General features: G+C 47.2%; 1 protein-coding gene across 10 annotated transcripts; it reads right to left on the bottom strand.

The window, feature by feature from the left end:
- Positions 1–1,890: 1,890 nt before the first annotated feature.
- On the bottom strand, positions 1,891–23,579 carry LOC123282130 (uncharacterized). Of its 10 annotated transcripts, none has more exons than XM_070500976.1 (7): positions 23,146–23,579; positions 17,025–17,731; positions 15,519–15,779; positions 14,785–14,920; positions 13,864–14,004; positions 12,772–12,890; positions 1,891–4,569 (listed from the first exon to the last, which is right to left on the bottom strand). In XM_070500976.1, the coding sequence occupies exons 2-3, from the start codon at positions 17,503–17,505 to the stop codon at positions 15,634–15,636; spliced, it is 627 nt and encodes a 208-aa protein (XP_070357077.1). In that variant the 5' UTR covers positions 17,506–17,731; positions 23,146–23,579; the 3' UTR covers positions 1,891–4,569; positions 12,772–12,890; positions 13,864–14,004; positions 14,785–14,920; positions 15,519–15,633. The 10 variants fall into 10 exon arrangements, with proteins under 10 accessions (XP_070357077.1, XP_070357081.1, XP_070357079.1 ...); XM_070500978.1 differs by lacking the exon at positions 1,891–4,569 and adding an exon at positions 9,295–12,619; XM_070500975.1 differs by lacking the exon at positions 1,891–4,569 and adding an exon at positions 9,296–12,673.
- Between the last annotated feature and the right edge of the window lie 3,875 nt (positions 23,580–27,454).

Genomic DNA, 27,454 nt, shown 5'->3' with positions numbered 1-27,454 from the left:
CCCCGGGTGCCGCCCCCGCTCCGGGCCTCGGCCCCGCGCGCCCCCGCGCGCTGCAGGGCTGCGCTCGCCCCGCCGAGCCCCTCCTCGGGGACGCCGCTCCACGCCCCCCGGGGTCTCTCTGGAGCTCCCCCCCTTTCTTTGTCACTTTTCATCCCCCTCCTCGGGCTGGAGGGTTTCGGCTGAAATCGCTTTTAGAGCAGGCAGTTTACTCCCAGCACGGCCGACCAAACGCGCCGAGACATTGAGAGGAGCGGGCGCCACGGCCCCCAGGAGGACAGGGACCGGGCTGGGTCGGGGTGTGCCAGCCGGGGCTTCTCCTCCCGCGGGGGCTCGCGCCGCGGACGCCTCCCCCGGCCCGCGGCTTGGCAGGGATTTTGCACTGGCTCGCTCGCCAGGCTGCAAGGCTGGGCAGAGGTGGTTATGCTCTAAAAGCAAAAATTAACCGTCTGCTCTGGGCAGAGGTCGGGGGAGCTTTGACTCGACCAGGTCTTTCTCCTGAGGCCACTATTTACCTTGAAGTTTCCTGTGGCCCCGTGGTGACCCACCCGGTTTAATATGTAGAACTTAAACCTTAGCAATCCAGTTAATTTTATTTCTTAAAGATTCTGCAACACAAGCAATCCTAACGCAAACTTATGAACAATATACTCGGAGTATATTGTTCAGAGTATATCAGCCTTGGGGAAAAGCAGTGCAAGAGGACCCCCCCATTCACCCAGGGACTGAACCCGGGAAAAGAAAGCAACTCTGAGTCACGTGCGTGCAGGATGTGAGACGTTTTAAAAGACCGTGCACCAAGTCAAGAAAAGTAACTGAAGCTCGTCTGTGTCTTCGCTGTGAGCTGTGCTTCCTTCATAACTGTATGTTATTGTGCTTATAGAATGGCAAAGGTTAGCAAAGATTCATTGGCCCACGTCTGTCCCAAACGACAGTAAATTCGTTTTTGCTAGTTGTTTCTAGGATCTGAAAGCAATTAACAGTTCCCCGGAGCTCAAGGAGAATGTCAGCATTTAGAGCAGGAAGAGCTGGTGACCATGCATCGGCCCCACTCTCCCCCTTTTGAAATAAGGAGACAGGACAAGGACATGCATCTGCCTTCCAGAATCTCTGCACTGCCCACTGCCCCACACTGCCCCAGGCTTAGTGCAATTCGTCACACAAAGCATTGTACTTCCTCTCATCTACAGCCCTTGACCAACACACTCAGTCACCCGTCCTTGCAAACCAGTCAATAAACAGGCACTGTGTGTCAGCATTCCTGTCTTGCCCCAGGATACTGACCAGTGTTGAAGTCACTTCTGAGGCCATGCAGAAAGCTTGAGGCAGACCCAGAAATAAAGTCCAGGTTTCCTTCCGCACATTCATGGGAAAGGCTGGTTGTGTTCTTCTATCTGACTGCAACATCAAAATGTTCAACATTTCTACCCAGTAATTAACTTTGGGATAACTATGACGACAACTCTTGCTGAGGTTTTCTTGATTCTTGTATTAATACTTAGATCCACAACAATTACTGATACTTATCAATGTTGTTTCTGTATTAATGCATTGGGGAGGGTGGAGTTACTAGTTTAGAGTGAGGCTTCTCAAAATAATTCTGACTGAAGGGCATGTTCAGGAGCAGCCAGAGTACATCAGACGCTGCACAGACCTAAGTTCAGAAGCTGACTCTGCCGTTTACTAGCGCCTTAGACATGGCGCTCAGTCTCTCTCCAGCCTCAGCTTTATCAGCTGAAAAAGTGGGGCTGATGCTCTCCATCTCATAAATTATGAGGATTGAGTAAAATAATGTATTAAAACACTTAGTCTGGGCTGCCATATGGGAATCCAGTAAGCATAATGCAGGTGAGAGGTAAAAAAGTCCAGGACAGGACAGCAAATGATGATGCTGGAGGGGGAGGGAGCACAGGGCTAGAAGGAGCCCAAGGCTCAGAGAAAGACCCGACTGGTGATACAACTAGTCAGTGACAGACTCTCAGGCCTGTACTCAATTCACTTTAATTTGATTCCATATGCAGTTCAAGAAGACCTTCCACGTAGAAAGCACTGGCTAAATATTACAGAATTATAAAAGGGAGTAAGAAACAGACAATGTAGAGGTTAGAATAAGACAGCCACTCCAATAACTGAAGCTCGAGACATTAAATATTAAGTGCCAGCAAGTGTTTGTGGCAATACTGGGGAGTGAGGCCTGCCTTCATGAAAGAGGCAGCATCAGAGGATATGGGTACCACTTTATTTACATCAACTCCTTCCAATATTCAATAGTTAATACAGGTTTAGGCAATTTTTTAAAAAAATATGATCCATAGGATTCATAATTATAATGTCTGCTCAACTGACTAAAAGCCTTAAAGCTTTGTTTAAATCGACCTCATTTCTCTGGATACAGTGATTCCCTTTATATTAATAATTAATTTTAAAAAAAACTAATGCTGTGTAAATTTTAGATGCCACTTTGGTGACTTGAAACAAATTCATAAAATTTCATCACAAATAATGAATCTACCTTCACTAATCACCTAACATCTACCCCTAGAGTTGCATATGGGCCAGAGGACCTTCACATTTGTAAAGTGTTCATCATGGTCTGATTGCTTCCTGCCTCCGGTGAGCATGAGAGCAAACCCAGGCCCAATGAAAATCAAAATCATCCACGTCAAGAGTCAAATGTTGCATAAATACTTCCTTAAATTCTGCATATTTCAGGTAAAAAATGATGACCCTTATCTTACTTGAACTTGTCTTCTACAGTTGATCAATTCCATTGATTTTGAAAAAACCCAGAGAATTCTGAAAATCAGTTAGGATCTGCCTGAGCCTTATGCTTATCTGCAAAGGGGCAAGGGTGACCACGTGGACTATAATTTCAACTCTATCCAGCAGCATTCATACACACCCTGAAATAAATACACACCCCACATGTGTAGGAATGGTGTTGTATTACCCAGCATCTTACCCTTAGAAAGTTAATGATGAAGAATAAAGACATTTAAAGGAGTTTTTAAAATTCAGTCATACTTTGAAAATTGAAGTTATCTTCATGATATTTCACACATATATTGAGTCTCTACTGGTAAATATTATACTTAGGATCACATTGACAATCTTGTATGCCTAGCTTCACACAAGCTCAGGCTAATAGGAGAATTGGATCAGTATTCACCACAGAACTATCGTCTACCTAGTTTATACCAGGCACTGCACTGCAGGCTGGGTTTGGAAGTTCCTCCCTCAAGAAGGGGGTGGAAAGACAGCGTCTTGACACTGATGTGAACCATATAATCACATAGCTGTGTTTAGGATAAAATGCGCAGATCGAGGCACTAACTGCACTGAGGCTAGCAGAGTTTCCCTGTTGTGCAACATTATACGTAAGTCTAAAAACAGTGGTTTTTCTGATGAAGCATGAGCTCATATGAATTGTATGAGTGAGAGTAATAGCCAACAAAAGAAAAGGAAAAAAACAAGAAAGGGAAAGATTAAGAGGAGGAGTCTTAATGACCCCTCGAGCTGCTGAAGGCAGTCATTGGACATGAAAAGGACAGGAAGGGACTTGGTTCCAAACAGAAGCAAAGTGTACAGGACAGGGTGGCCCTGCCAGACTTCCCCAGGCCATCTCCTTGCCCCTTGCCTCCAATGCTGTGTCTTCACCTTAGATGCTAAGGTAATCCAATGGCTCCTGACTCACCAGCTCGGAATTAAGGGATGGCATGGTAGTATTTACTTTTTTGCCCTAACCATACGAATCCAAGTCCTCACCTTCCAAATATCCCAGGGTCACCCTCAACCAGGCCACCAGGTACAGTCACCCAAGTGTCCACTACGTTCTTGCTCTACTGTTCCAGTCCCCAGATCCTACTGGAAGACAGATCAGCACTGACCTGCTGAGGGAAGCCATTTGGAAAAAGCTGGAGTCCAGGCTAAGATCACCACTTCTAGACACCCCCAGTGTCGCCCAACCTCAGAGTGACAGAAAAGGTCTGGGTTCCTTATAGAAAACACCCACCTGCCATTCTTTTGACCCTCATGTGATCCACCACTAGAGTCCAGGTCCCAATCAAATGCCTCTCTCCTTCCCAGGCTCCAAAGCCAAAGAACAAGACAGCTTGTTGACGAAGGTCAGGGCACGGAGCAGGGTGGAGGCTGGCACAGCTGGTGGTATTAAAACTCAACTCTGTTGAAGACAACTCTGCAGGAGGGTCAAGTAGAGCGGTCTAAGCTGCTTACCTCCTGATGGTCCAGCTTGATCCAAGGCAGGATTCAGAGCATCCAGCGGTATGGAGAGGTGGTTCCCCGTGAAGCTTTATAAATGCCAGTTCTTTCAGAATCCTTGAGAACAAAGTTCAAGGTCAAGTTCTCTGGCAAGACCTGAAGTGTTGACCTTCTAAGTTGCTCGGGAAGCCAGAAGTATGAGCAATGAGACTATTGCTGGTTGTGGATTTCAGACTCTGACTCAGGATTCTCTGCTGAGTAGAAGATTGTTCTGTCTTCTCTTCAAGGTGGGCATGATTCTACTAGGAACATGAAATACTGAAAGTCTTCCTTTTTTTTTTTTTACTCTAAAACCTTTGAGAAAATGAGGAGAGAATGAGAGCAGGTCAAGGGAGTGATTTCAAGCGTTTCTAAGAAGTGGAAGTCCCCTCCTGTGGAGGACACAACATTTGATGATTGGAAGGGAAAGGATGAAATGAGCTCACATGCAGCCTCACGCCAATGCTCAGAGAGACCTCAGCTCTCAAGGACTTCTGGAAAGGGATATGAACCAGCTTTTAAAGACTGTCTAACAAATGTGGCTAAGCAGTTTCATTCAGTAAAAAGAAAAAGAATGCATTGAGGTTGACAATTGGAACAATGATCTTTTTCTTGACCCTGTCAAGATTAAATGGTTGAAATTCTCAAATCCTGAATCAATGAGGACGAGTCAAGGAAAATCTCTAACTGGAGCCACTGTGGTGGAATTAAACAAACTGTGCAGGACCTTCTCAGAGCACCTCCAGGGCAGGGGGACTCCCTGAGTTACCAGCCTCAGATGCTCCCAGTGCCCCACCACATCCCCCCCACCCCTGCCCATCTGAAGGAGGGAAGTCCTCTTCCCCCAGAGCCAGACCTGCTCATGTCAGAAGGGGGTGAGTGGGGCAAGGCTACATTCCCACGAAGCCCAATGCCCAGGCCCCGGCCTTCCATGGGATAATTCAGGTGTGCTGGACCAGTGCACGTCCAGCCTCCTGACCCTCTGTCCTGATTTCAGTGGCTGACTCATCCTTCCCTTCTCTATTAAACTACTCTGCTAAGCTAGGAGTTCAATTTCCAAGCTCGCTCTGGTGCTTTGGAATTTCATCTGCTCAGTGTCTAAGCAGACACCACAAGCTTGTTCCAGCCAGGGAGGTCTTCTTGGGTGAGCACTGTGCAGTGGCTCCCCAGTCCAGGACCCAGAACCCACGGAAGCAAGAAATCTTTCTGCTGACAAAGCAACAGCAGGTCTGGCTGCCTCCTCCGGCCCTTCTCTCAAATGGGTCCTCACTTCTCTGCTCAGAGCCCTGCAGTGCTCTCCATCTCATCCAGAGACAAACCACAGTCCTCGCAACGATTGACATGCGCCTACGTGGTTCACCTCCACCCTCCGTCCTTTTCCACTACTCTCCCTTGTTCACTCTGCCAGGAGCCCTGGTGTCCCTGCTGACCCTTCACCACGCTGAGCAGGCTCCTTCTCGGGGCCTTTGCACTTGCTGTTCCCTCAGTCTAGAATGCTTTTGCCCCCAGTATCTACTTGGCTCCCCCCCTCACTTCCCTCAATCCTCTGCCCAATGTCATTTTTGCATTTCCTGACCACCTAACACAGAATGACAAGCGCTTTCCCTCTCTGTCCTCCTTGCTTTATTTTTCTCCATAGCACTTATCACCATCTGACACATCATACAGTTACTTATTCATTCAACAGTTGCCTGTTTCTTCCAAAAGAATGTAAGCCCTGTGAGAGCAGAGACCACTTCTGTTTTGTTTACCACTATGTCTTCAGTATCTGCAATAGTGCTCAGGCCACAACAGGTGCTCAACACAGATTCGTAAATAAATCTCAATCGCAGTGCCCAGCAAGACACCTGTCGCTTAGGGGAAAAAATTTCACCTAGCGGATCTGGGGCATCGTTTTCACTTCAGAGCGCACCTTGTGAGGGAGGTGTCATTACGATTCCTACATTGTTATTATTTTTAAAAGGGTAAACGCCAACTGTGTACCCGGCAGATACACCTATGACAAGTGGTCCCCCCCTCTCCCTGATAAAGGACGCATATTCTCATGAAAGCACTGCTGTTTGTTTGGCCCACAGGCCAAATCTGACCCGCCATCTGCTTTTATGTGGGCTGTGACCTAAGAATGGTTTTTACATTTTTAAATGGTTGCGGAAAAAATCAAAACAAGAATAATATTTTGTAACTTGTGAAAAGTACATGAAATCCAAACTTCAGTGTCCATAAATACAGATTTATTAGAACTCAGGCACGCTCACTCATTCCATATTATCTATGGCTGTTTTTGTGCTCCATCAGCAGAGGTGAGCAGTTACAACAGAGACCATATGGTCCACAAAATCTAAAATATTTATTATCTGGTTATTTACAGAAGAAGTGTGCTGATCATGGTTTAAAACAATATATGGTGAGTAGAATCTGAGATGCAACATAGAGTAGAAAGAATATTTTGCTGGAAGCAAGAAATATGGCTTATTCCACAGTTGCCTCTCATTCTTCTGGGATCTTGACAAGCCAGTCTCTCAGAGCTTCCATTTCCTTACCTATTGTGGCAGATACACCACAAAGCAACCCCTAGTGAATTACACCATAGTGTGATCCCTCTCCTTGCATGTGAACAGAACCTGTACCTTGCTTCTAATCAATGGAATATGGCACTATGATGGGATGCCGCTCCTGTAATTATGCTCCCTCAAGTAAGACTCCATCCTGGCACACTAGAGTGAGACACCCCTGCTGGCCCTGAAGAAACAAACTGCCATGTTGTGAACAGCCTGTGGAGAGGGCCCTGTGGCAGGGTGCTGTGGCCACCCGCAGAGCCAGAGGACAACCAGCTGCAGCAGGTGAGAAGCCGGGCTTCCATCACATAGCACCAGGAAGTGAATTCTGCCAACAACGAACGAGGTTGGAAAGTTTCTTCCCTCATCTAACCTCCAGATGAGAACGCAGCCCTGCTAACACCTTGACAGCAGCATGGGAGAGCCAGAGCAGAGGGCCCAGCTCAGCCGTGCCTGGACCTCTGACCCACAGAAACGGAGATCATAAATGTATGTGTGTTTAGGCCACTAAGTTTGTGGCATTTTGTCACATAACAATAGGAAACTAATCCATCTATACAATGAAGTCTTTGAATTATATTTTAAAATGCCTTGAAATTCTAAGGTTCCCCTTAAAACAGTGTGGCCTGATGGTGAGAATCACCCAGGATGCTTATTAATATAGCCCCATGGCTTTCCCTTCGAGACTCTGATTCAGCAGGTGTGGGGTGGGCCCGAAATCTGTGTTTCTATCCGGCTGCCTGGGTGATTCTTCTCACCAGTGATGTTTAGAAGCATTGGCTTTGTTGTCATAAAAATGAAAAGAGGAAAAGTCCCCATGGGCTGAACTGGTCAGAACTGAGGTGACCCGGGCCTCGGAGAATGGAGAACGATGGGAGACGTTTCTGTGGCAAACATACCCCAGTGCTCTTGCCCTCCCATGCCAGGCCACACGCTGTCTCCTCTGACTAGAACACTCTTCTCCAATTAAGAATTCCTGCTCATTCCTAGCATCACCTCCTCTGCAAAGCTGTCATCAAAATCCCCCAGCAAAGACACTCCTCCCACTTCTGGGGGCCCGTTATATTTTGCATACAACTCTATCATTCATTCAACTCATGTTTGTTGAGTGTCCACTATGTTCAGGCCCTGTTCTAGCCCTAGGTATACAGCCGTGAACAAAATGAGTGCAAATCCCTCCCCTTACTCAGCTTATTCTAGTATCTCAGGCTATACTCTTACAATGAGTGTGAGGTTGCAGCAGTGGTTCTCAAAGTGTGGCCCCTGGACCAGCGACATCGGCATCCCCCAGGAACATGTTAGAAATGCAGACTTTGAGGTCCCACGCCAGACCGACTGGATGGGAAGCTCCGAAGCAGCCGCCGGCCGGCTGCGTTCTAAGAAGGCCTCCTCGTGGCCTGACGCACGCCGAGTCTGACACGCGCTGGTTAACACGTGCGTCTCCCAGGCACACCCAGGACTCCCGGGGTTATAATTTCCTAATAACCATTGGCCTCAACAAACTGGCGCAGCAAAGGGTCCTCATTCATGTGTTGAATAAATTACGTAAGGAATCATCGAACTGGGGTTCTCTTTAGGGGACTGTGGGGCCTAGAGTACTGGAGAACGAACGCAAAATGAATTACACGCCCCACTCTAATTGTATGTAACAGGAATCAATGTCGAGAGAACATTTGATACAAAGCAAAGTGTCTCGAAACCTTCAACACCAGCACTGACTGCAGCCCGAGAGGCGGCTGGGGGAAGCGGGAAGTTCAGACCTCCTTGCTCTGAACACGCTAGAGAGTGTTACGATGTGTGTGTGTGTGTGTGCGTGTGCATGGGTGTGTATATGTGTGCACGTGCCTGTGTGCATGTCTGTGCACCAACGTGTGCGCAACCTCCCCCTGCTGCCAGGGTCTCTGCTCAGCCCAGCAATCACGTGGAGCCAAGAACAATGCCTTTCTTCCCTGGTGCAGAGGGTGGTTCCAGGTCCCTCGGCGGGGCAGGGAGTCCACTGAGTGAGAGCAGGAGGCAGGACCACACGAGCCTTTTTGGGAAGCAGTAAGAACCAGACAGGCCTTGTGGAAGTGGAGGATTCTTGGAAGTGAGTGGCTGGAGGTGAAGGGGAAATGAATGTTGGGCAGATAATGGTGGGCCTTTCGTGCTAAAATTTCCCTTTTATTCAGCAGTCAGCGAACAATCTTTGAAGGTCTGGAGTAAAGCAGGATCGTGAAAATGTCTGGTGCGGAAAGGAGAGGGATCAGCTGCGATTGCCTCTCTGCCTCTCCAGCCAGGCAGAATGGTACCAAGTGGCGATTCCAGGAGGTACTGCGCCCCCGCCCCCACCCCACCCCACGCAGCGAGGATTCGGGATAGCACCCCCACCCTGAATGGAGAGCCCCTCCCCCCCACCCACCGCAGGACTGCACACCATCTGCTGCCCTCCCTGGCAGACCACTCGCAGTTACTGCCTCTGGGCGTGCCCACAGTGTCTCCACTGTGCCGCTGCAGCTCGCCCCTCACACCCTAGCTGGGAAACCCTGATGCTCTCCAAGCCCCGGGGAGAGCCCTGAGCTTACTCACCCGCCTCGCTAACCACAACTGGAGACCAGGTCAGCCAAGCTTTCTCTCAAGTCCCTCTGAAACTTCCCTGTGGGCCTAAAGCTGCCCAGAGTCAGAAATGAGTGGGATGTGCAGGCTGTGGCCCCGAAGCCGGCTCGTTTCCCCAGTGTCTGTACCTCACCGGTCCAGGAAGATGCTCATGCTCCCTCTCCTCTCCCTGCACTCTCTCAGCACAACTGGACCATAGTCCAGAGTCCTGGAGACTCCACAGAGATCTCCCCCCCTCTCCTGACATCCCACATCCCTTTTCTCACTTTTGCACAACTGAGTTTCACATGCTCCAAAAGTGTCCTTGCAGATCTTTGAGTTTTTTGCAAAAAAATTTATTCATTCACTTATTCAACTTTTATTGGGAAATTAGTACTTTTTCCAAGCACTATGCTAAATAATGGTGATAAAAAGAGATGTAATCTCTTCCCTCAAGGATGTCCTCTTCTTGGGAGCGAGGGGCTGGAGAGTGATGTAAACAGGCCATTATAACACGCTGTGCAGTGTACCATCGGAACACAAAGGCTAGAAACCTCTGTGGTCAGACGAAGCTTCCAGAAAAGGGTAATTTAAAAAATGGATGATTGGCAACGAGCTGCTTAGAAAATTACATGTCTGAACCAAGTGGGGAGGATCCAGCCCATGGAAATGGGTTATGGACAGACCTGTGAGCTCCTCTAGGAGACAATCAAAAAGACTTAAGGGGCTGGACTGGTGGCGCAGCGGTTAAGTGCACATGTTCTGCTTCCTGGGGGCCCGGGTTCACGGTTTGGATCCTGGGTGTGGACATGGCACCACATGGTAAGCCATGCTGTGGCAGGCGTCCCCCATACAAAGTGGAGGAAGATGGGCATGGATGTTAGCTCAGGGCCAGTCTTCCTCAGCAAAAAGAGGAGTATTGGCAGATGTTAGCTCAGGGCTAATCTTCCTCGGAAAAAAAAAGACTTAAAAATGACCAAGTATGGAATAAAATGAGAAGGAGAAATCAAAGAAAAATGAAGTTAGGACTGTGATACTGGAAAAACAATTGGGTCATCAACAGGTATGGAACTCAGCAAGAATATCAGTTGGAAGGTGAGGAGAAAGGTGAGGTGTTAAGCATATAGAGATTGCATGCTTAGAGAGGGAAGTGGAATATTGTTCGGAACAGTACTGTCAATGCAGGCTGCGTTAATGTGGCTTTATCATGTCAGGCCCAGTAGGGCTCCAAGTGCGGTCCATTGGGAGTGGGCGAGCGAATACCTCCTGACAACAAAACGTCCTTGCTGTCCAGCAGTGGGTATTGTGAAATAGGAAGAATATGGGACTCATGGCCAGAAGACAAACTCGAGCCTTCTCTTCACCAGCAAGTGTTGTCAGCTAAGCAAAGTAACCAACAATTATGACACTCTGTTTCTACATCTGCACACTGTGAATAATTCAAAACCTAACTCCAGAGTTGCTGTAACAATCAAATGAGATCATTAAAGTGAAAATGTTTTGTAAAATGTAACGCATTCTACAAATGTTAGCAACGATGATTATTTCATTTTTCAGCTTGCTCTCTTTCTAGCCAATAATATTTTACACGTGGTGTTGATTTTTCCCCTTATATTTTGGATGGGCACATTTATCATCATAGCTTTTCTGATTACAAAAGTAACCATGCTCTGTTTACATAATTCAAACATAATGGAAGTAGATAAGAGAAAAAATGAACAACTCCCACGTCCCCGCCCCTCAGAGATAACCAAAGTGATGCATCCTCCTTCTGACATCCTACCTTGTTTATGAGAAACTAGTCTCTCCAAAGCACAATAAAGGAGTGTCATAGAAACCCCCACTGTATTTTTGTTTCCCTCTACCCCTTTAAAGTTTATTCAGTAGGGAGATTTTCCCCTACCACTGGCTGAAAACTTGGCAGTCTCCTCAATTTTCCTCCTCAGTTTTTAGATAGTAGACTGTTATGCAATTGCAAAATACAGCATTGAATCAGAAAGTAGGTATCCAGTCCAAGGTTTTATTCATCAATTCAGACTTCGTTAAAGGAGAGACTTTTCCTCTCCTGAAGGTAGTGGGGTCTGGTTTTCTTTCTCTTTTCCCCTCTTCCCCACTTGCTCACTTGGCAGAGTCAAGGGGTTGGGGAAGTGAGGTGAGAGGACAGACAGACCTCCTTCCTTGGCTGCTGACTGCTGCTCTCTGGGCCACAAATGCTGAGGGTCATACCCCTCTCCAGGCTGTTTCTGAGGCATCTTGGAGGTCCCCTGCTAGGCCCTCAGGCCTGGGTGATGCCTCTCCTTTACTGACTAAAGCCCATTTCAGCCCTCAGCTCTCTGAGGACCCACTCCTCACTCCGATTCTCACTGATGGAGTTCACTGGCCCTCCCCAGCACTCCTTTTGGACTTAAAATGGACCTTAGGTCCTGCAGGCTGGCTCTCTCTCCCTTGTGGCCCAGGATCTGTGAGAACAGTCATGCCCATGGATAGACGGGAGCACAGTTACTTCTCAAACACAGCCCTCCACTCTCTCTGCCCTGTCACAAGCCCCTTTTGCTTCCTGAGGCATGAATCAGGCACTAATCCCTGGTGTCTCTCAACTCCAAGAAACACAAACCAAGCTCTCTAATTGTCGGTAGGAGCCCATCCTCTCGGGGCTTCAGATACAGGACCTCGCACTTCCCAGCTCCTGGCCCGCGGTAGCAGAACTCTTCAAAGAAATTTCCTCACAAAACCCTCTATCTCCACTTTGTTATATTCAAGAAATCCTCTGGGTCAGAGGATTCAAGGGTCCCAGAGCCAGTTTTCAAGATTTCCTTTAAAGATTCCTCCAGGGTAACCTGTGTCACCCTTCATGTGCTGTCTGGTATCTAACATACCTTGTCAATTTCACTGAAACTTCAATTTTAACATCAGGTTCCATGAATTAATATGTATGTAAATATAAATATTTTAACAAAATGTTATATTATGGACACAGTTTTGCAAATTTTTTTCACTTAATGTATCTTGGACATCTTTTCATGTCGGTACAAATAGATCCACCTAATTAACATAGATTCTTATAGTCTAGACAAGCAGAAAACCTGTAGATGTGAAGGAATCCCATTGTGGTTTAAGACAATGCTCCTGGAACAGAATGGTCGTGTAACCTGGCTTTCGGCCTTGGCAGAGCCATGGAGACACGGCTTCGGGCTGGGCTGGGCTGGGCCGCAGAGGTTCGGTGGGTGGGGAGTGGTGGACTGCAGGTGGTAGAGAGGGAGATGGGATGCAGAATGACGGCATTCCCTGCAGGGCTGTAATTAGAGTTGCTGCTCCAGAGCTACACCCTGGGCTGTGGGGCGCACCGGGAATTTAAATTATGGGATGGGGACTAAAGGTGCAATCCTCCTACCTTTTCTCAGAGCCTAAATCCATCCCATCATAGTTTAATGGTCCAAATGCCTCTTGGAAAAGCACTTTTATCCTCCAGGATCTTCCAGGCTCCCTTTCTCTCCTCCTCAGTGACTGTGGCTGGGAGAAAGAAGAAGTGGTTACGAAACCTTAGTAACTAGGGTTAGCGTTGAAGCAGGAGGGAAACTGTTATTCCAGGAAATATGGAACATAAGAGACCTGAATGGGGTGAAGTGGGAAAGGAAGCAAGAGCAAAGACTTTAAATCATGCTAACTCTTTCCTCTTTTCTCCACTCCCTCCACCCCACTACTTCAAATAGGGATGGGCAAACGTTTCTATCTTAGCTCCAAAGATACACAGCTTAGGGAAGCAAGAAAATAGGCCATTAATGAAGCTCCAAGCACGACCATCGTAACATCTCTTCCTGCTACATGTTCACGTCCCTGTCGCCATGCAGCTCGTCAGGGTCATAAGTCAAGATTGTCTGAGGTAACATCCGGTGCAGATGTACACAGAATGGAACTGCAATCTCATGAAATAGGTGGTTTTCATGGAAACAATTTTGGAGATCAGCTCTTAGCACAGGCAGAGCTGTCACCCAGGGAGGATCTGCCAGTGTCAGACTGTTACAAACTAAAGAATCTGCAAAGGTGATGCCCGACAGATGCTTAAGCAAAGAACTATTCAAATATCAAAGGATGAAGAAGGGCCCCTGGGAGAGCTGATAAAGCTACGGGGTATTTTCATGAAAACGATTGTTTTTATGGTCAGCCTGTAAAATCAGCCGCGAGGCCTCAGCAGCCATGAGGCTGCCGTATTGTGCAGCTGTGCCAGGAAAGTTCACCCCTCCCCAAATAAATAACTCGCGCATTCTTGGTTTATTCTAAGACTAAATTCATATTGCAATATGATATAACCCAAATCTTCTTCATATGTTTGAAAAATTTAAAGTTTTTCACTTTAGTTTCATTTTTTCCAGATAAATCACAATCAAACACTTTAAAAAAATGAATTAGTATGACATTTTGTTCCCCATTGGAAGCGGATCCCATTTAAGTAGCTTTTTATGCTCAGATAATGAGGGCCTCTTACATGGCGTACGTGCTCAATGAATAGCGTATTTTCAAAGTTTAGCAATTGATCATTCCCCAGATTGATGTTAAAAATGGAAGGAAGGCTTTTTCAATCATGGATACAATCCAATAAAGTTCTCTTTCCCTGGAGCTTCACGACCTAGATAGGAGGAAACAGAGTCTGAGCTTTCCATGAACACTTTCCATCAACCAAGCGGCAGTTCCACTATTGAACATCTTTTCTGCATACCAAGCTCTTAGAGAATTATAAAGGAAATACAAACCAGTAAAAAACTCAATTCTTCCTCTCAAGCAGATTGCAATATAAACATACACATTTATTTATGAACTCCAAATAAAAGAGCCTTTAGAAAATATAAATAGCCTTAAACACAGCTTGTTAGAACTTGTCCTGAACACATCATACTTATTCCCACAGGACTTTTTGTTTTCAGGGAATGGCTGGTGTGTGAAAATAGCACTTGCTTTAGGAGTGGTAACCATTTTAGTCATGGGCGAGATAATAATTTCAAGTAATAAAAAATGAAGCAGCTTTCTAAACAGAACAGTGTGACAGGTTCCCAGTTTTGTCACAATAATCATACACGGCGTTCTGTGGCAGGAACCCAGGGCCTGCAGGGTTTGGGGGAAGCACAGGATGGAGGGGCGTGGGGGAGAGGGGCTTGCCAGCCTGAGTCTAAGTGTCACTGAGCAATTGAAACACTGGCATCAACCAGTCTGGATATGGACCCTAGATCTGCCACCTATTCATCATCAGCAGATGCAACTCTCTGAGCCTCAACTTGCTCATTTGCAAAACTTTGTAAAAAAAATAATAAATTTCGGGGGGGCCAGCCCAGTGGCACAGCAGTTAAGTTTGCGTGCTCTACTTCGGTGGCCCAGGGTTCACCTCTTCAGATCTGAGTACGGACCTACTCACCACTTGTCAAGCCATGCTGTAGCAGGCGTCCCACATATAAAGTAGAGGAAGATGGGCACGCATGTTAGCTCAGTTCCAGTCTTCCTCAGCAAAAAGAGGGAGATTGGCAGCAGATGTTAGCTCAGGGCTAATGTTCCTCAAAGAAAAAAATAAATAATAATCATAAATTTTTAGTCTAGGTATTGTTGAAGTGATAAAATAAATAAAGCACAGAGTATCTGACTTACAGAAAGTGCATAATAAAAGTAGTTATCTCATTGTCATTATCATTATTATTATTATTATTTTATAATTTGGAGTTAGGGAATAACTGATTTTTTCAAAATGAATTTTTAGCAACACTTTTGTTGACAATAACTCAAATTCTGTCTTTTATCTCCTCTTGTCTCAAGAACTTTGGTTCCCAAATTTTTCATCATGAGTACTTCCCTCTCTATTAAATCATTCCTATTAGCATATAAACAAGTTCCAGAATCTCATTTCTTGAACAAAAAACAAAAGCCCCACCAGCTTCCTTTGTCCCTGCACCTCCCTCCAGAAAGTGCTCCCATTTCTCTGCTACTCTTTCAAACAAGACCTTGTGAAGGTCCCCTTTGGTATTGCCGTCCTTACTCTCACCTCCCATTTTCTCATAAATCTGAAATCCTGTTCCTGTCTCCACAGTCCCACTGAAATCCCCCTTGTCAAGGTCACACACAACTTCCTTGTTTCCACATCCAGTGATCTTTTCTTACTTGGCTCTTCGGTAACACTTCAACTCTTCCTTCCTCCTGAAGCATCTCTTCTCTTGGCTTCCATGACATCGGTTACTTTGATCTTTCTCCTGCCTTTCTGGCTGCTCCTTTTCTGTCACCTTGGCTGGACATCTCTAATGTGAAGATCACTAAAATTTGGAGTACCACAAAGGTCAGCCTCGGCATCTTCCTCATCTCTCCTGGCTACCCAGGCAATCCCATTCAGTCCCATGGGCTTAAACAGCATCCATGACCTTGACACTGAAAGAGAGACAGATGGATGTGTAGACAGAAGGATGGGCATAGTTACCCAGGTCCCACCTTTTCTCTGATTCCCAGACTCCTGTTTCTATCTGTTCACAAGACATTGCCTCTTGGATGCAGAAAAGGCATCTGAAATTTAAAAAGAACTCTAGATACCCCACCCCACCATCACCCCCGAAACATTGCTCTCCTAGGCTGGTTCTCAGTAAATGGCCCCAGCATCCAGCCAGCTGCTCAAGCCACAAACCTGAAAATCACCCTGCGTCCTCCTTTCCCACACCCTCACGGTTTATGGACTCCACTCGCAAAGCTCACCCTGAATCTGCCCAGTTCTCACCAGATCCTCTGCAAGCGCTACCTTCTGGGGCCTGGATTCCTGCAGCCTCATAGTTGGGCTCCTTGTTTTCTCCCTTGCCCTCACCATCCCACCCCCATCCATTCTCCATGCAGGAGCCAGATGATCTTTTTAAAAATACGAGTCAGATCGTGCCGCTCCTCTTTTTAAAACCCTTAAGTGACTTTCCACCACATCTGGAATAAAAACCTCATTTGATCTTATGTCACGATCCGCTCACCATGACGGGACGTCACCTGCCCTCCGCCTGCCCACACTTAACTCCCTGGCACCTGCTACACCCGAGCCACACTGGCCTCCCTTCTGTTCCCGTGTTCTTGCATGGGCCTCTGCACTTTCTATTCCCTCCTTCTGGAATGCTCTTCCTTACGATTTCCATGTGTCTGCATCTTGTCATCAGGGTGCAGCTCCAATGCCAGCTCCTCAGATGGGGCATCCCAGAGCACTCAGTCTAAAGGAGCCCCGACTACTGTCTATCCCATAACCTACATCAAGTATTTCATTGCACACTCATGGTACTATCTGGTACTTTCCCGTTCGTTGTCTCCTCTCACAAGAATGAGGGCCTCACAGAAGAGTCTTGTTCACTCTCCCCAGTGCCCAGCGCAGACAGGCATTCAGCAAGCGTGTGCTGAGTGAAGATGGCGTGGACCCGGCGGCGGTCAAACATCTGAGGGAGGTCACCCCCTTCCCACACGATCGCTGTAGCAGTTCAAGCTCATACTTTCTTTTGGGAAATGGAATGGGGACATTAGTGGTGATGTTCGCTTTTCATTTTAAGGGAAAACTCACTAAAAAGGCAAAGCGATTTCAGTATCCGGTGTCCCCCTCCCTCCTCTCCTCAGAAGTTATGCAATATTTTAAGGCAAAATTAAATAAATGCATACCCCAGAGTTGTACTTGGGTGATGCTCGCTACACCGTCCCGTTCCCGTTCCGCGCTGCACCCACGAGCCCCGTGAGCGCCCTCGGTGCGCCCGGCGCCCGCGCGCGGAGAAGGCGAAGATGCGGGGCCGCCGCAGGGAGCCACGTCCAGGGCGAGGAGGGACACGGGGACAGAGGCTTCCAGCCAACAGTGCTCCTGTGACGCTAGAGCAGGCGCAGTGTGACCCCAAGTCCCGGGGGGCGTCGCCCTCGGTGAAGAAGGGGCAGCCCGGAGGGAGGCGGCGCGGCGAGGCCCCCGCGGCGGAGCTGGGGCGGCAGGTGGCGTGGGGCGCCGGGCCCCGCCGGGCGGAGCGGGCAGCGCGGCCGGGGCTTCAACAGCAGACACTGATGTCCTCGCTGCTCCGGCGGCCAGAGTCCGACAGCCAGGCGTGGGCAGGGCTGGGTTCCCCCGGGGCCTCTCTCCTCGGTTTGCACGGCCGGCCATCTCCTCCCTGTCACTCCCTATGGTCTTCTCTGTGTGTCTGTGTCCTCATTTCCTCTTCTTAAAGAGACACCCCTCACACTGGACCAGGGCTCCTCCGCCCCCCAGAGACCTCATTTAACTTAGTTACGTCTGTAAAGACTCTGTCTCCAAACACAGTCACGTTGACGTCCTGGAGGTTAGAGCTTCGACATACAAATTTTGGGCGAACACAATTCAGCCCATAACACTAGGAAACAGAGAAGGAAATATTATAAAGACCCAGGACATCACACGACAAGAACACAGCTGAACCTCTGGAAAGTCTCTGTCTCCCTCCCTCTCTCATTCTGCCATCTCTGCTTCTCTCTCTTTTATGTAATGGTATACGTACAGTTAAAGAATTATTATTTAAAGAAATTGTTTAAAGAAACAATTTGTTTCTAGGTAACCCCTTCTTAACTCCTCCTCTTTCCTGAATTTCACGTCAAATACCCACTGTTTCCCTTTGTTTTACCCAGTAAATACACATCCCTAAGCAAGATATTCATTCTCGCCTATTTTATACTTTATAGAAATGAAATTGTATAGTGTATAGAGTAGGACATGCTTTTTGCAATGAACGTTCTGAGATTCAAGCACATCAATGCAGGATCGTGCCGGTGACACACGTCACCATCATATGACTATGTTACCATCTGTCCATCCTAGTAGTTACAGCCGTTTGTGCTGCTTTCAGTATTCTGCTGTTAGGAACAAGGCCGCTATGGATTTCTTGTATAAGTGTTCTAGTGCACATGTGCTAGAAATTCTCTAGGATATATTTCTTAGGAGTAGAGTTTCTAGGTCATAGGTTCTGTACATGTTGACTTTACTAGTCACTGCGAAATTACTTTCCAGCGTAGAAATTTCCACTTCCCCACATTCTCTCCAACACTTAGTATTGTTAGACTTTTTAGTTTTTTTGGTGGGTGTGAAATAGTATCTCATTGGTGGTTTTAATTTTCCTTGCCTTGATTACCAGATGAGATTGTGCACCTTTTCATACATTTGTGGGCCAATTACATTTCCTTTTCTGTGAAGTATTTTTTAATGCCTTTGCCCATTTTCTATTTCCTGTTGGATTGTCATTTTCCTATTGATTTAAGTAATTTATATATTTTGTATTTTTATCCTTTGTCAATGATATGTATTGCAAATATCTTCTCCCAGTTTGTGACTTCCTTTTTCACTCTTCTAAGTTGTCTTTAAATGAGCAACCATTTTATTTTTAATGTAGTTGAATTTATCATTATTTTCCTCTGTAGTTTGTGCTTTTTGCAGTTGATTTTAAAAATCTATACTTACTCTAAGTTCACAAGTAAGTTCTCATATTTGTCTTCTAAATTTTTCAGTTTTGCCTTTTGATTTTAAGTTTTTAATTTATCTAGAATAGAGTTTTAATGTGCAAGGGATCAATCTAACTTGATTTTTTTCTGTATGGATAGCCAGTTGGTTCAATAGCACTTATTGAATCGTCCATCCTTTTTCACTGATCTGCAGTGCCTGCCCAGTCATAAATAGAGTTTGCATGTTTGTATTAGTCTGTTCCTGGGTTTTCTGTTCTCTTTGATTGGTCCATCTGACCCTGTGCCAATACCCACGGTCTTTATTACCATGGCTTATATATCATAAGTCTATAGCAAACCAAGACTCCTCTTCAGGAGTCTCTTGACAATTCTCTGCCCTTTGCTCTTCTTCATGCATTTTAAGATCAGTTCATAAGTTCCCAGGCAGAGATGGATGGGGCAAACACTTTGGGACGTTGGTTTAAAATGAATTGATCCATATAGGAACAATTGATCTTGAATCTTTCCTTCTATGAACACAATACAGCCTTCCATTTATTTGCCCTTCTTTAAGATCAATCCACAAAGTTTTAAAATGTTTTCATAAAGAGCTTGCTCATTCTGGAAGATTTCTCTCTTGTTCCTTAACACTTTTGCTGCTACTGTAAATCATATCTAACTACCTTTGCTGGTGTATAAAAATGCAATTGGCATTTGTGCGTTGATTTTGTATTCAGCAACCTCTCCAAACTCTTCTATTGATTTTCATAATTTTTCTATAGATTCTTTTGGGTTTTCTATGCAGACAATCATATCATCAATAAATAATGTCTTTTTTCTTCCTTTCTAATATTCATGTGGGGGACATAGATGAAAAATATTTGGAGTTGTAGTCAGAAAGCCTTGAGATTTGTTAGGTTAAAGGGTAAGAGAAAGGAAAGAATCAGAGATATTCCCCAGCCGGATGGTGGCGGGTGGTGGCCCTACCTGAAGGGCACAAAAGGACAAATACCTTGAATTAAATAACTAGTAAGATACACAGGTTGGTAAATTAAATTTGGTTTAACTTGTATAGAATTATTAACCTGTGTAGAATGGAATCATGTCCTTAGTTTCACCACCACCAGCTTTTTTTTTTTTAAGATTTTACTTTTCCTTTTTCTCCCCAAAGCCCCCGGTACATAGTTGTATATTTTTAGCTTGTGGGTCCTTCTAGTTGTGGCACGTGGGATGCCGCCTCAGCATGGCCTGATGAGCAGTGCCACGTCAGCACCCAGGATCCGAACCCGCGAAACCCAGGGCCACCGCAGCGGAGCTCGTGAACTTAACCACTCGGCCACAGGGCAGCCCCAGCACCACCAGCTTTTATAAATGATATTGATGGTGTCATCACTCTATAGTATATGATTACAAGGTACAATATCTATAAAATGTAACCAGGTAGATTCATTTCCCCTGGAGTTTTGGAAAGTAAATGTTATCACCACATTACCCATGGGTCTCCTTTTGAAACCTTGCTAAGTCACTTCAGTCAGCTTAAAAATTGTGAATTACGGTGTTGTAATGTATTCACTATTGAGGTTATACATATTTGGAGGTATTTAATTTTCCATCATCAAAAACCCTCCCATCCCAAGAAAAGCTGAAAGATCAATTGGGGCCAAGAGGAGGGGATCAATCTTAGGTCAGTGAAGATGTGCTGTTGGGAAAGGGGACCACCACTGGGAGGACTCTGGGACATGGAAGGAAGAGATCTTAGCAGATGTTTGGAAGTGTTCCTCAGAGCAGGCCATGATTCGTTGAGTTAATTGGGGAAATGCAGAAGAGGAACATGGTCTTTTCCCCTAAAAATTAAAGATGTAGAGATCTGGATTAGAAAATTTGAGGTCTATATGCACTTAAATATCCTTAGACCCAATCAAAGGAACATAAAATAAATCAAAGTCGAAAAACTAATGTTTTAACAAGAAAACTTGACAGGACCAAAACTTATGAAAACTATCTGGTAAGAAAACATGTTTGTTTTTGAGTTTTTTCCCAAAGTGTCTACATTTACAAAGGAAGGCTCTTTTACAGTTGCAAAAAGAAAACTGATAAAGAGCTTCCTCTTAAACTTAGACACAAATATTCAACCAGGATTCATAATCAGTGATTGAAAAATTAAAGTAGGAAATGAACTGTTTTCTCCTGGGAGAGGGCCTTCTGATTGGTACCTAGGCTGGTAATGGCTTTGGGATGTGACAATTTCACGGTGTGCTCTTCCACACCTTCAAGTAAGATTGCAGAGTTTACATTTGCATTGTCTGAGAAGCCTAGTCAAAAGGCTTTGGTTTTCTACTAATATAATTCAGTAATGAATTAGCAAAGATATATTTCTGAATTACCTGAGAGGTTGTACAAGATGATTATTAAGTTCTCTTAAGAGTCTGTGGCTCTAAGATTATGAGCTTTTTGTGAGGAATTGGTCTAACTTACAAATGTGATTACTAATAAAGGGCTCAGGTTAATGCTATATCCTCTCTCACTTTCAGGTGCCACTGGATTATAGCCAGAAGACCCAAGAAATATAAAGAAGACGGCCACTCACTCAGCCAAGTCTTATTACCTGCTCTTACCAGCCTCTTCTAAATACAGTCGGAATGAGCAATCTGTGGGGATGATGAGAGCTGGAGTACGATTTTCATCAACTGGGAGGGCAGGGTTAGGAGAGGACAGGCAATGGGAGGGAGAAGGTGGAGGATGGACCTTTTCACATAGGGAGCTTTAATGTCACAAATTACTCCTGGGTTCAAAATCAAACAAAGAATTCCTTAAGCAAACTCAACAGAATACAGCTGTCAAACAGAAGTTGTGCTTGATGTTGCTTTGCCTGAATAAGTGAACTTAAATGTATCCAATCTATAAGGAGTGTCTTGAAAAAAATCACAGGTCAGCACAGGCTGCATTTGCAGTTAACATGTTTTTCTCTCTCTCTTTACTATTAGGCCTGTACTTTTCTAAACACAGTGTCATTTACATCTATCTGATTGTATCAAAGAGATAAAATTGTCCTGAAGAAATTAGCAAGACTATATAAAAATTAAGGATTAAAAAGTTAGATTTATAATTTTATGACCTGGGTAATTTTGTCTCACCTCACTTACTTCTTAAAAACAATTTTTTATACTGCACCACAGAGCAAACTTGAGTATAAATACATTTTTATTTAAAAAATCATAATATATTGGCTCTTAAAAGAAAATATAAATTTAAGATTCTCCTTAAGGTAATATTTCCATTCCCCGGTCTTAATTTTTTTCTATCTCTAAACTAGTTCAAGACCTTTGGCATCAGGAATAAGAATATTGAATAACATATGCTTTAAAAAGAGCAAAATAAAGGTTTCCTTTTGCTTGTAAAGGAGGGTTTGGTATAAAATGGTTTGACCCGTTAGAAAAGCATTATAGGAAATTAAATGTAGGGAGACTGAGGAAAAACTAAAAGTGAAGACCAGCCGCCCGGAGCAGCCCGTTCTGGACTCAGATGCCTGGGTTTGACGCTGGCTTCGCCGCTCAGCACCCGGCACCTCGGACGAGCTAGTTACCTTCTCCGGGACTCAGTCGGCTCGTCCGTAAAGTGGAAATAATAATAAAGGCCCAGCTCGTGGGTCGTGAGGAAGATTCGATGAATCAGTAAAGCAGCTGGAGCCTTGTCTGCCGAAGGTCACCCCCCCACGCCCGTCGTCCCCGAGCGTTAGGCGCTGTTCTGGGTGCTGTCCGCGCAGCAGCGGACGGACAGACACGGGGCCCTGCTCCCCGGGCGGACGTTCACGCCAGCACTGACACTCTGATGCGTTTTGAAGGCAGAGAGCTCAGTAAATGTTAGCCATTATTATTACTACTAGGAAAAGGATTATGAAATGCATGAAAGTCATGTAAAGAGATTTGTACTGATTGAGTTCATGGTGCTGTTCCCACGGTGCCCTGGCCGCTCGGGCCGGAGAAAGCGCGCGCACCCCGCTCTCCCGGCCCCGCGCCCCCCGCCCCGGGCCCCCCGCCCCGCCGGTCCCCACCCCGCCCCGGGCCCCTCCCCCGCCGGACCCCACCCCCCGCCCCGGGCCCCTCCCCCGCCGGTCCCCCCCCCACCCCCGCCCCGGCCCCCTCCCCCGCCGGTCCCCCGCCACCCGCCCCGGGCCCCTCCCCCGCCGGTCAAACCCCCCCCCCCCCAGCCCCGGGCCCCTCCCCCGCCGATCAACCCCCCCCCCAGCCCCGGGCCCCTCCCCCGCCGGTCCCCCCCAACCCCCGCCCCGGGCGCCGCCCCCGCGCCCGCCGGGTCCCCGGGCTCTTCCCTCCGTTACCGCAGCTTAGAATCCAGGCTCTTCACTGTGTTTTTGTGTTTGGTTGTTTTTCTGCTGCTTCCTGGATTTCTGTCAGCAATCCAGGTTTACAAATGGCTTGGCTGCGGTTTGTATTTGCCGTCTTCCTTTGAAACTGTGATTCACAGTGTACACCCTTTAACCAGAATCCTCTCAGCCCGCGAGGCTGCAAAGCTTGTTGTAAAAACAAACGGCGGAGCAGGCCGTCTGCCCCGGGCTTGCGCAGCGCGCTCACACGGTCGAGTGTAATGGACGGAGCACATTCAAGATCTCCATTTTTTAAATTAGCCAAGGTGTTTTTAGATGCTGATCAGATGGGGGCGTCACTTCGCCCCTCCAGGGGGCCCGGGACAAATCCTGTCAGCTGAGAAACAAATGTCAATTTAAAGAAGGGGAGGGGAACGTGTGGACCGGCTCCAAAGCTGCCTCGGAATCTGCGCAGGGTGCGTTTGAATCAGGCTTTTCAGTTCCACAAGCAGAGTGATGAGCTCAGTAAGCTTCTACATCCTTGGTTCATAAACTTTCAACTCAGGACGGAATTGAGGACATCTCTTCTGGCCCCAATCGCTGACATGTGCGAAGGGACAGTGAGAGCATGTAACACTCACCCCCCCCCCATCCTGTCTTGGGGGTTACGTAAGATAAGGCATGGAAACACCTGGAGCCACACCTGGGGCAGATTAAATGCTCAACAAGTGTTGGCTGTCACTCTTACTACTTCGTGCCGGATCTGTGCTAAGTGCACTCGCCTGAGGGGGAACTAGGTTACAAGAGCAAAGCACTGTGTCCCCCAGCCTGTCCCCCCGCAGAGCTGTGAGGAGCGGCCTAGCCTCTGGTAGATTATTCCCCTGTGCCTCAGAGAGCCCCAGGGGTGTCACCAGTATGTCTGAGGACTGAACCCTCTTGGCTGCTACAAAGGAGACTTCGTTTTCCTCTGTCTGCCCCTGAAGCCATCTCCATGACTCCTAACTCTCCAAACACCCCGACAGGCGCCACACAACCTCCTGCTCCTCCCCGGGCCCCAGGCCTCCAGCACTCCTGGGGCCACCAGCGTGTTCACCCTGCCCCCCGTCCAGGGGTCCCATGGGGACCAGCGTGCAGCAGGCCTCTCAGCTGCGCCACCTGCTCCACTCAGGGCTCCAGCCCAGGTCCCGGGGAAGCGGGGCTGCGCATCACCAGCTCACATCCCACCCTGTCTGGGGCCCTTTCTCTCACCCACTGTCTTCCCGCCGATGAGTTATTTGCCTGGGGTTCCTCAGTCACTCATGCAAATAGGCCCCAGTGGATCTGCCCAACCTGTTGCCCCAAAGCCAGGATCAGTTCAGTCTTTCAAACTGGCATTACATCTCCGTATTCTGGGAAGGCAGCAAACACACACGGTGGTGAAGAGCAAGGTGGACATGGTCCCAGGTCCAGCTCGGCCACTTACAGTTGTGTAAACATGGGCAGCTGCTATGCCTTTCTGCGCCTCAGTCCCCCTCTCTCAAGTGGGGGTCATTGTGCCCCGCTCACAGGACTGCAGTAGGTCCTGACTGCACTGCCCCAGGTAGAGGGGTTAGCCCAGTGCCGGGAGCACAGTTAGCTCCCAGTGCTGCTGCTTGAAGCGGTTCCCACCTCCACACCCGGGTCCTGCGACCAACAGGATGACGCCCAGCAGACCTCCCCCAACACCACCCTCAGCAAAACGTTCCTCCTTCCTCACCTGCATCCAACACCACAAGATCCTGCCACTTTTACCTGAAACAGCTCCAGATTCTATCTATCCCTCCTTTCCACTATCATCGTCTTCCTGCAGACCTCAACAGGGTCCCCGGAGCACTGCAACAGCATCCTCACTAAACACGAATTCCTGTCTCGACCCTTTTTCTTCCTAAACATTCTCCTCAGTGCAGAGTTGTAAAGACAGTCTACCAGTTTGCCCTCGCCTGCAGGGACAGGTGAAGCTCAGCATCTTCGGAAGACATAAAAGGCGCTTCGCAATCCCCAAACCTCTTGGTCTCCAGGTACTGCCCCAGGCTTTGGGCTCTCCTGCAGACAGCCTGCGCTGGCTCACCAGCCCCTCTGGCTGTTCAGAGTGTATACATGGCCCCTTACTCAGCTTCTGGGGCCTGACCCTTGGTGGCCCCTCTTGGAAATGAGGTAGTGGCCCACCTCTGGGTCTCAGCACCAACGTTCTGGGTAGTCACTGCTCTCCTCCACTGCTCAGCCCTGAGGAGTGTGGCTTAGGGGGTGGACCAGCAGAGAGAGAGGGAGTACCATGCTCTGGCCACCCCAAACTCCTCACCCATCTTCTCAATAATCCAGGTTCTTTGCTGACTCCTGACCCTTTGCACCGGCTGTGCCATCTTTCTGGAATGGCCTTCTCTCCTGTTTCATCTTGGCAGACTCCTATTCATCCTACAGGAAGTGATACCAGCTGCTCAGCGAAGCCGCTCCAGATCTGGCTTACAGCTCACATCCCCATACTTTGGTGTTCATACAGCTTCTCTTCTAGCTAACTTTAAGTTCCTCAGAATTGATTATGTCTTGTGCATCATTTGACATCCAACTCTTGGCAAACGACATAGCAAGGTCTTGATAAATATTTAATGAATAGACAGAATAAAAGCTGGAGGGTTTTTTTTTCCTTTTCCTTATGGATAAGTCGCAGTTCCAAGACCTAGTATAGGAAAGTAGAACATAGTTCTTTTCCAAAGGGCAAATTCCCAGGGATTTGAGACAATTTCCCAGATAAATCTCACACTGGTAACCTGAACTATCCGAAAGTTTCCTTAGTTCTCTCTTTGGCTTTGTGTGTGGGGACCAAGTCCTTGAACACCTGGCAGGAAGGGCCAGCTACATCAGGGCCCTGGAAGGCCATTGGATGACAGGAATCTCGACCCCTGGGCCGACTCAATAGAATGCAAATGTTCGTGATATTTTAGAGCTTTAGCGACGTAAACTGAGGCCTTGAAAACAAATCTCGGGGGAAATGTGGAGTAACTTCGGGCTGTTCTTCAACAGAGCACAGTAAGACAGTGCCGGGCAGGCCGGTTAAACCTCACAGCAAATGAACACTGGAACAGGTCACACATTCACGTTGAGCGCACTTGATGCTTACTATGACACAAGCATTGGGATGAGTGCTTTGTATGCGTTAACTCAACCCGCTCAAAGACCGTGACAGGTGACAGAAGTTCCATTATCAACCCCACCTACAGATGAGCAAACTGAGCAACTGGCACAGGATTCGATCCTAGTGTGATCCCATTGCCCCAGCTCTTAACCTTTTATCAAAAAAAGTGGAAAGCCTTTTGAGAACTACACTTACAATCAGCCTTTTTTTACGACAGCATTGCGTTTTTTAAAGGAAAATCCCCAATAGTGTGAGATCTTCAACCCTCGAGTCTGTGGAGCCCACAAACTGACGAGGCTGGTACCCACCCCCAACCCCCCCCCCCCCCCCCGCCCCCCCCCCCACACACAGGGAGGCGGGGAGTGCAGGCACAAGGTGGCCTAGGACTGAGGGTGTCCTGCCATACCGGGAACAACACAGCCCTGTTTGTCAGCAAGGCGGAGTGGAAGAAGGAAAGCCCAGGCGGCATTTCTGGATTTGTCTGGGGACCACTCTGAGCGGACCACTTCCTGCTTCATGACGGAGGCTGGGCGCAGACAGGACACCAGAGTGCCCACTGTCCAAATCTTATGAAGTTCGCTTCCTGATTCGCTCTCTATTCAGTTCCCCTGGGGGAGCCTTTCTACCTGCTTCTTCAGTTCACACCTACTGACGTTCACAAAAAACAAGACCACATAACCTAAAAAAAGAGATCCAGTCTCGCAGACCCAGGTTTGGGCTTTCCCCACCGTCTCCCCGTCCGTTGCGGAAGGAGTCCTCCCAAGAAGAGAACCGGGCTGCAGAGTCTCACTGGAGAGAATGAAGACATTGAACGTGAGCGGCCTCTGCAGTCAGACAGGGGCTAAAGATGCTACCGGGCACAGAAACTGAAATAATAGCAATATTGACATCCAGATCTTCCGGTTTATCTTCAATGACATGTGTTTATCTCTACCTCAATAGTGTGTGTTTAAGGTTCTAGAAAGTCCAATTTTCCCGTTGGATAAAAAACCAATAGGACATAAATGCATGAAAGAGTTCAGAAGCAGACTGCTTATCATATTTTCAAAATAAAAAGTACTTCACTTGACTTGGTTTGGAGGACAAATTTGACTCTTGGAGCCACGTCTAAACCAGCTCCCTTCTCCCGGGTGTGGCAGGCCCTGCCTTCTGTACTCACATGTCCTGAGAGGCCCC

The sequence above is a fragment of the Equus asinus genome, chromosome 29 (genome assembly GCF_041296235.1).
Source record: "Equus asinus isolate D_3611 breed Donkey chromosome 29, EquAss-T2T_v2, whole genome shotgun sequence".
In the NCBI taxonomy this organism is placed as follows: Eukaryota; Metazoa; Chordata; class Mammalia; order Perissodactyla; family Equidae; genus Equus; species Equus asinus.
The sequence above is the reverse complement of the archived record's forward strand: the minus strand, read 5'-3'. Positions and strand labels throughout refer to the sequence as shown.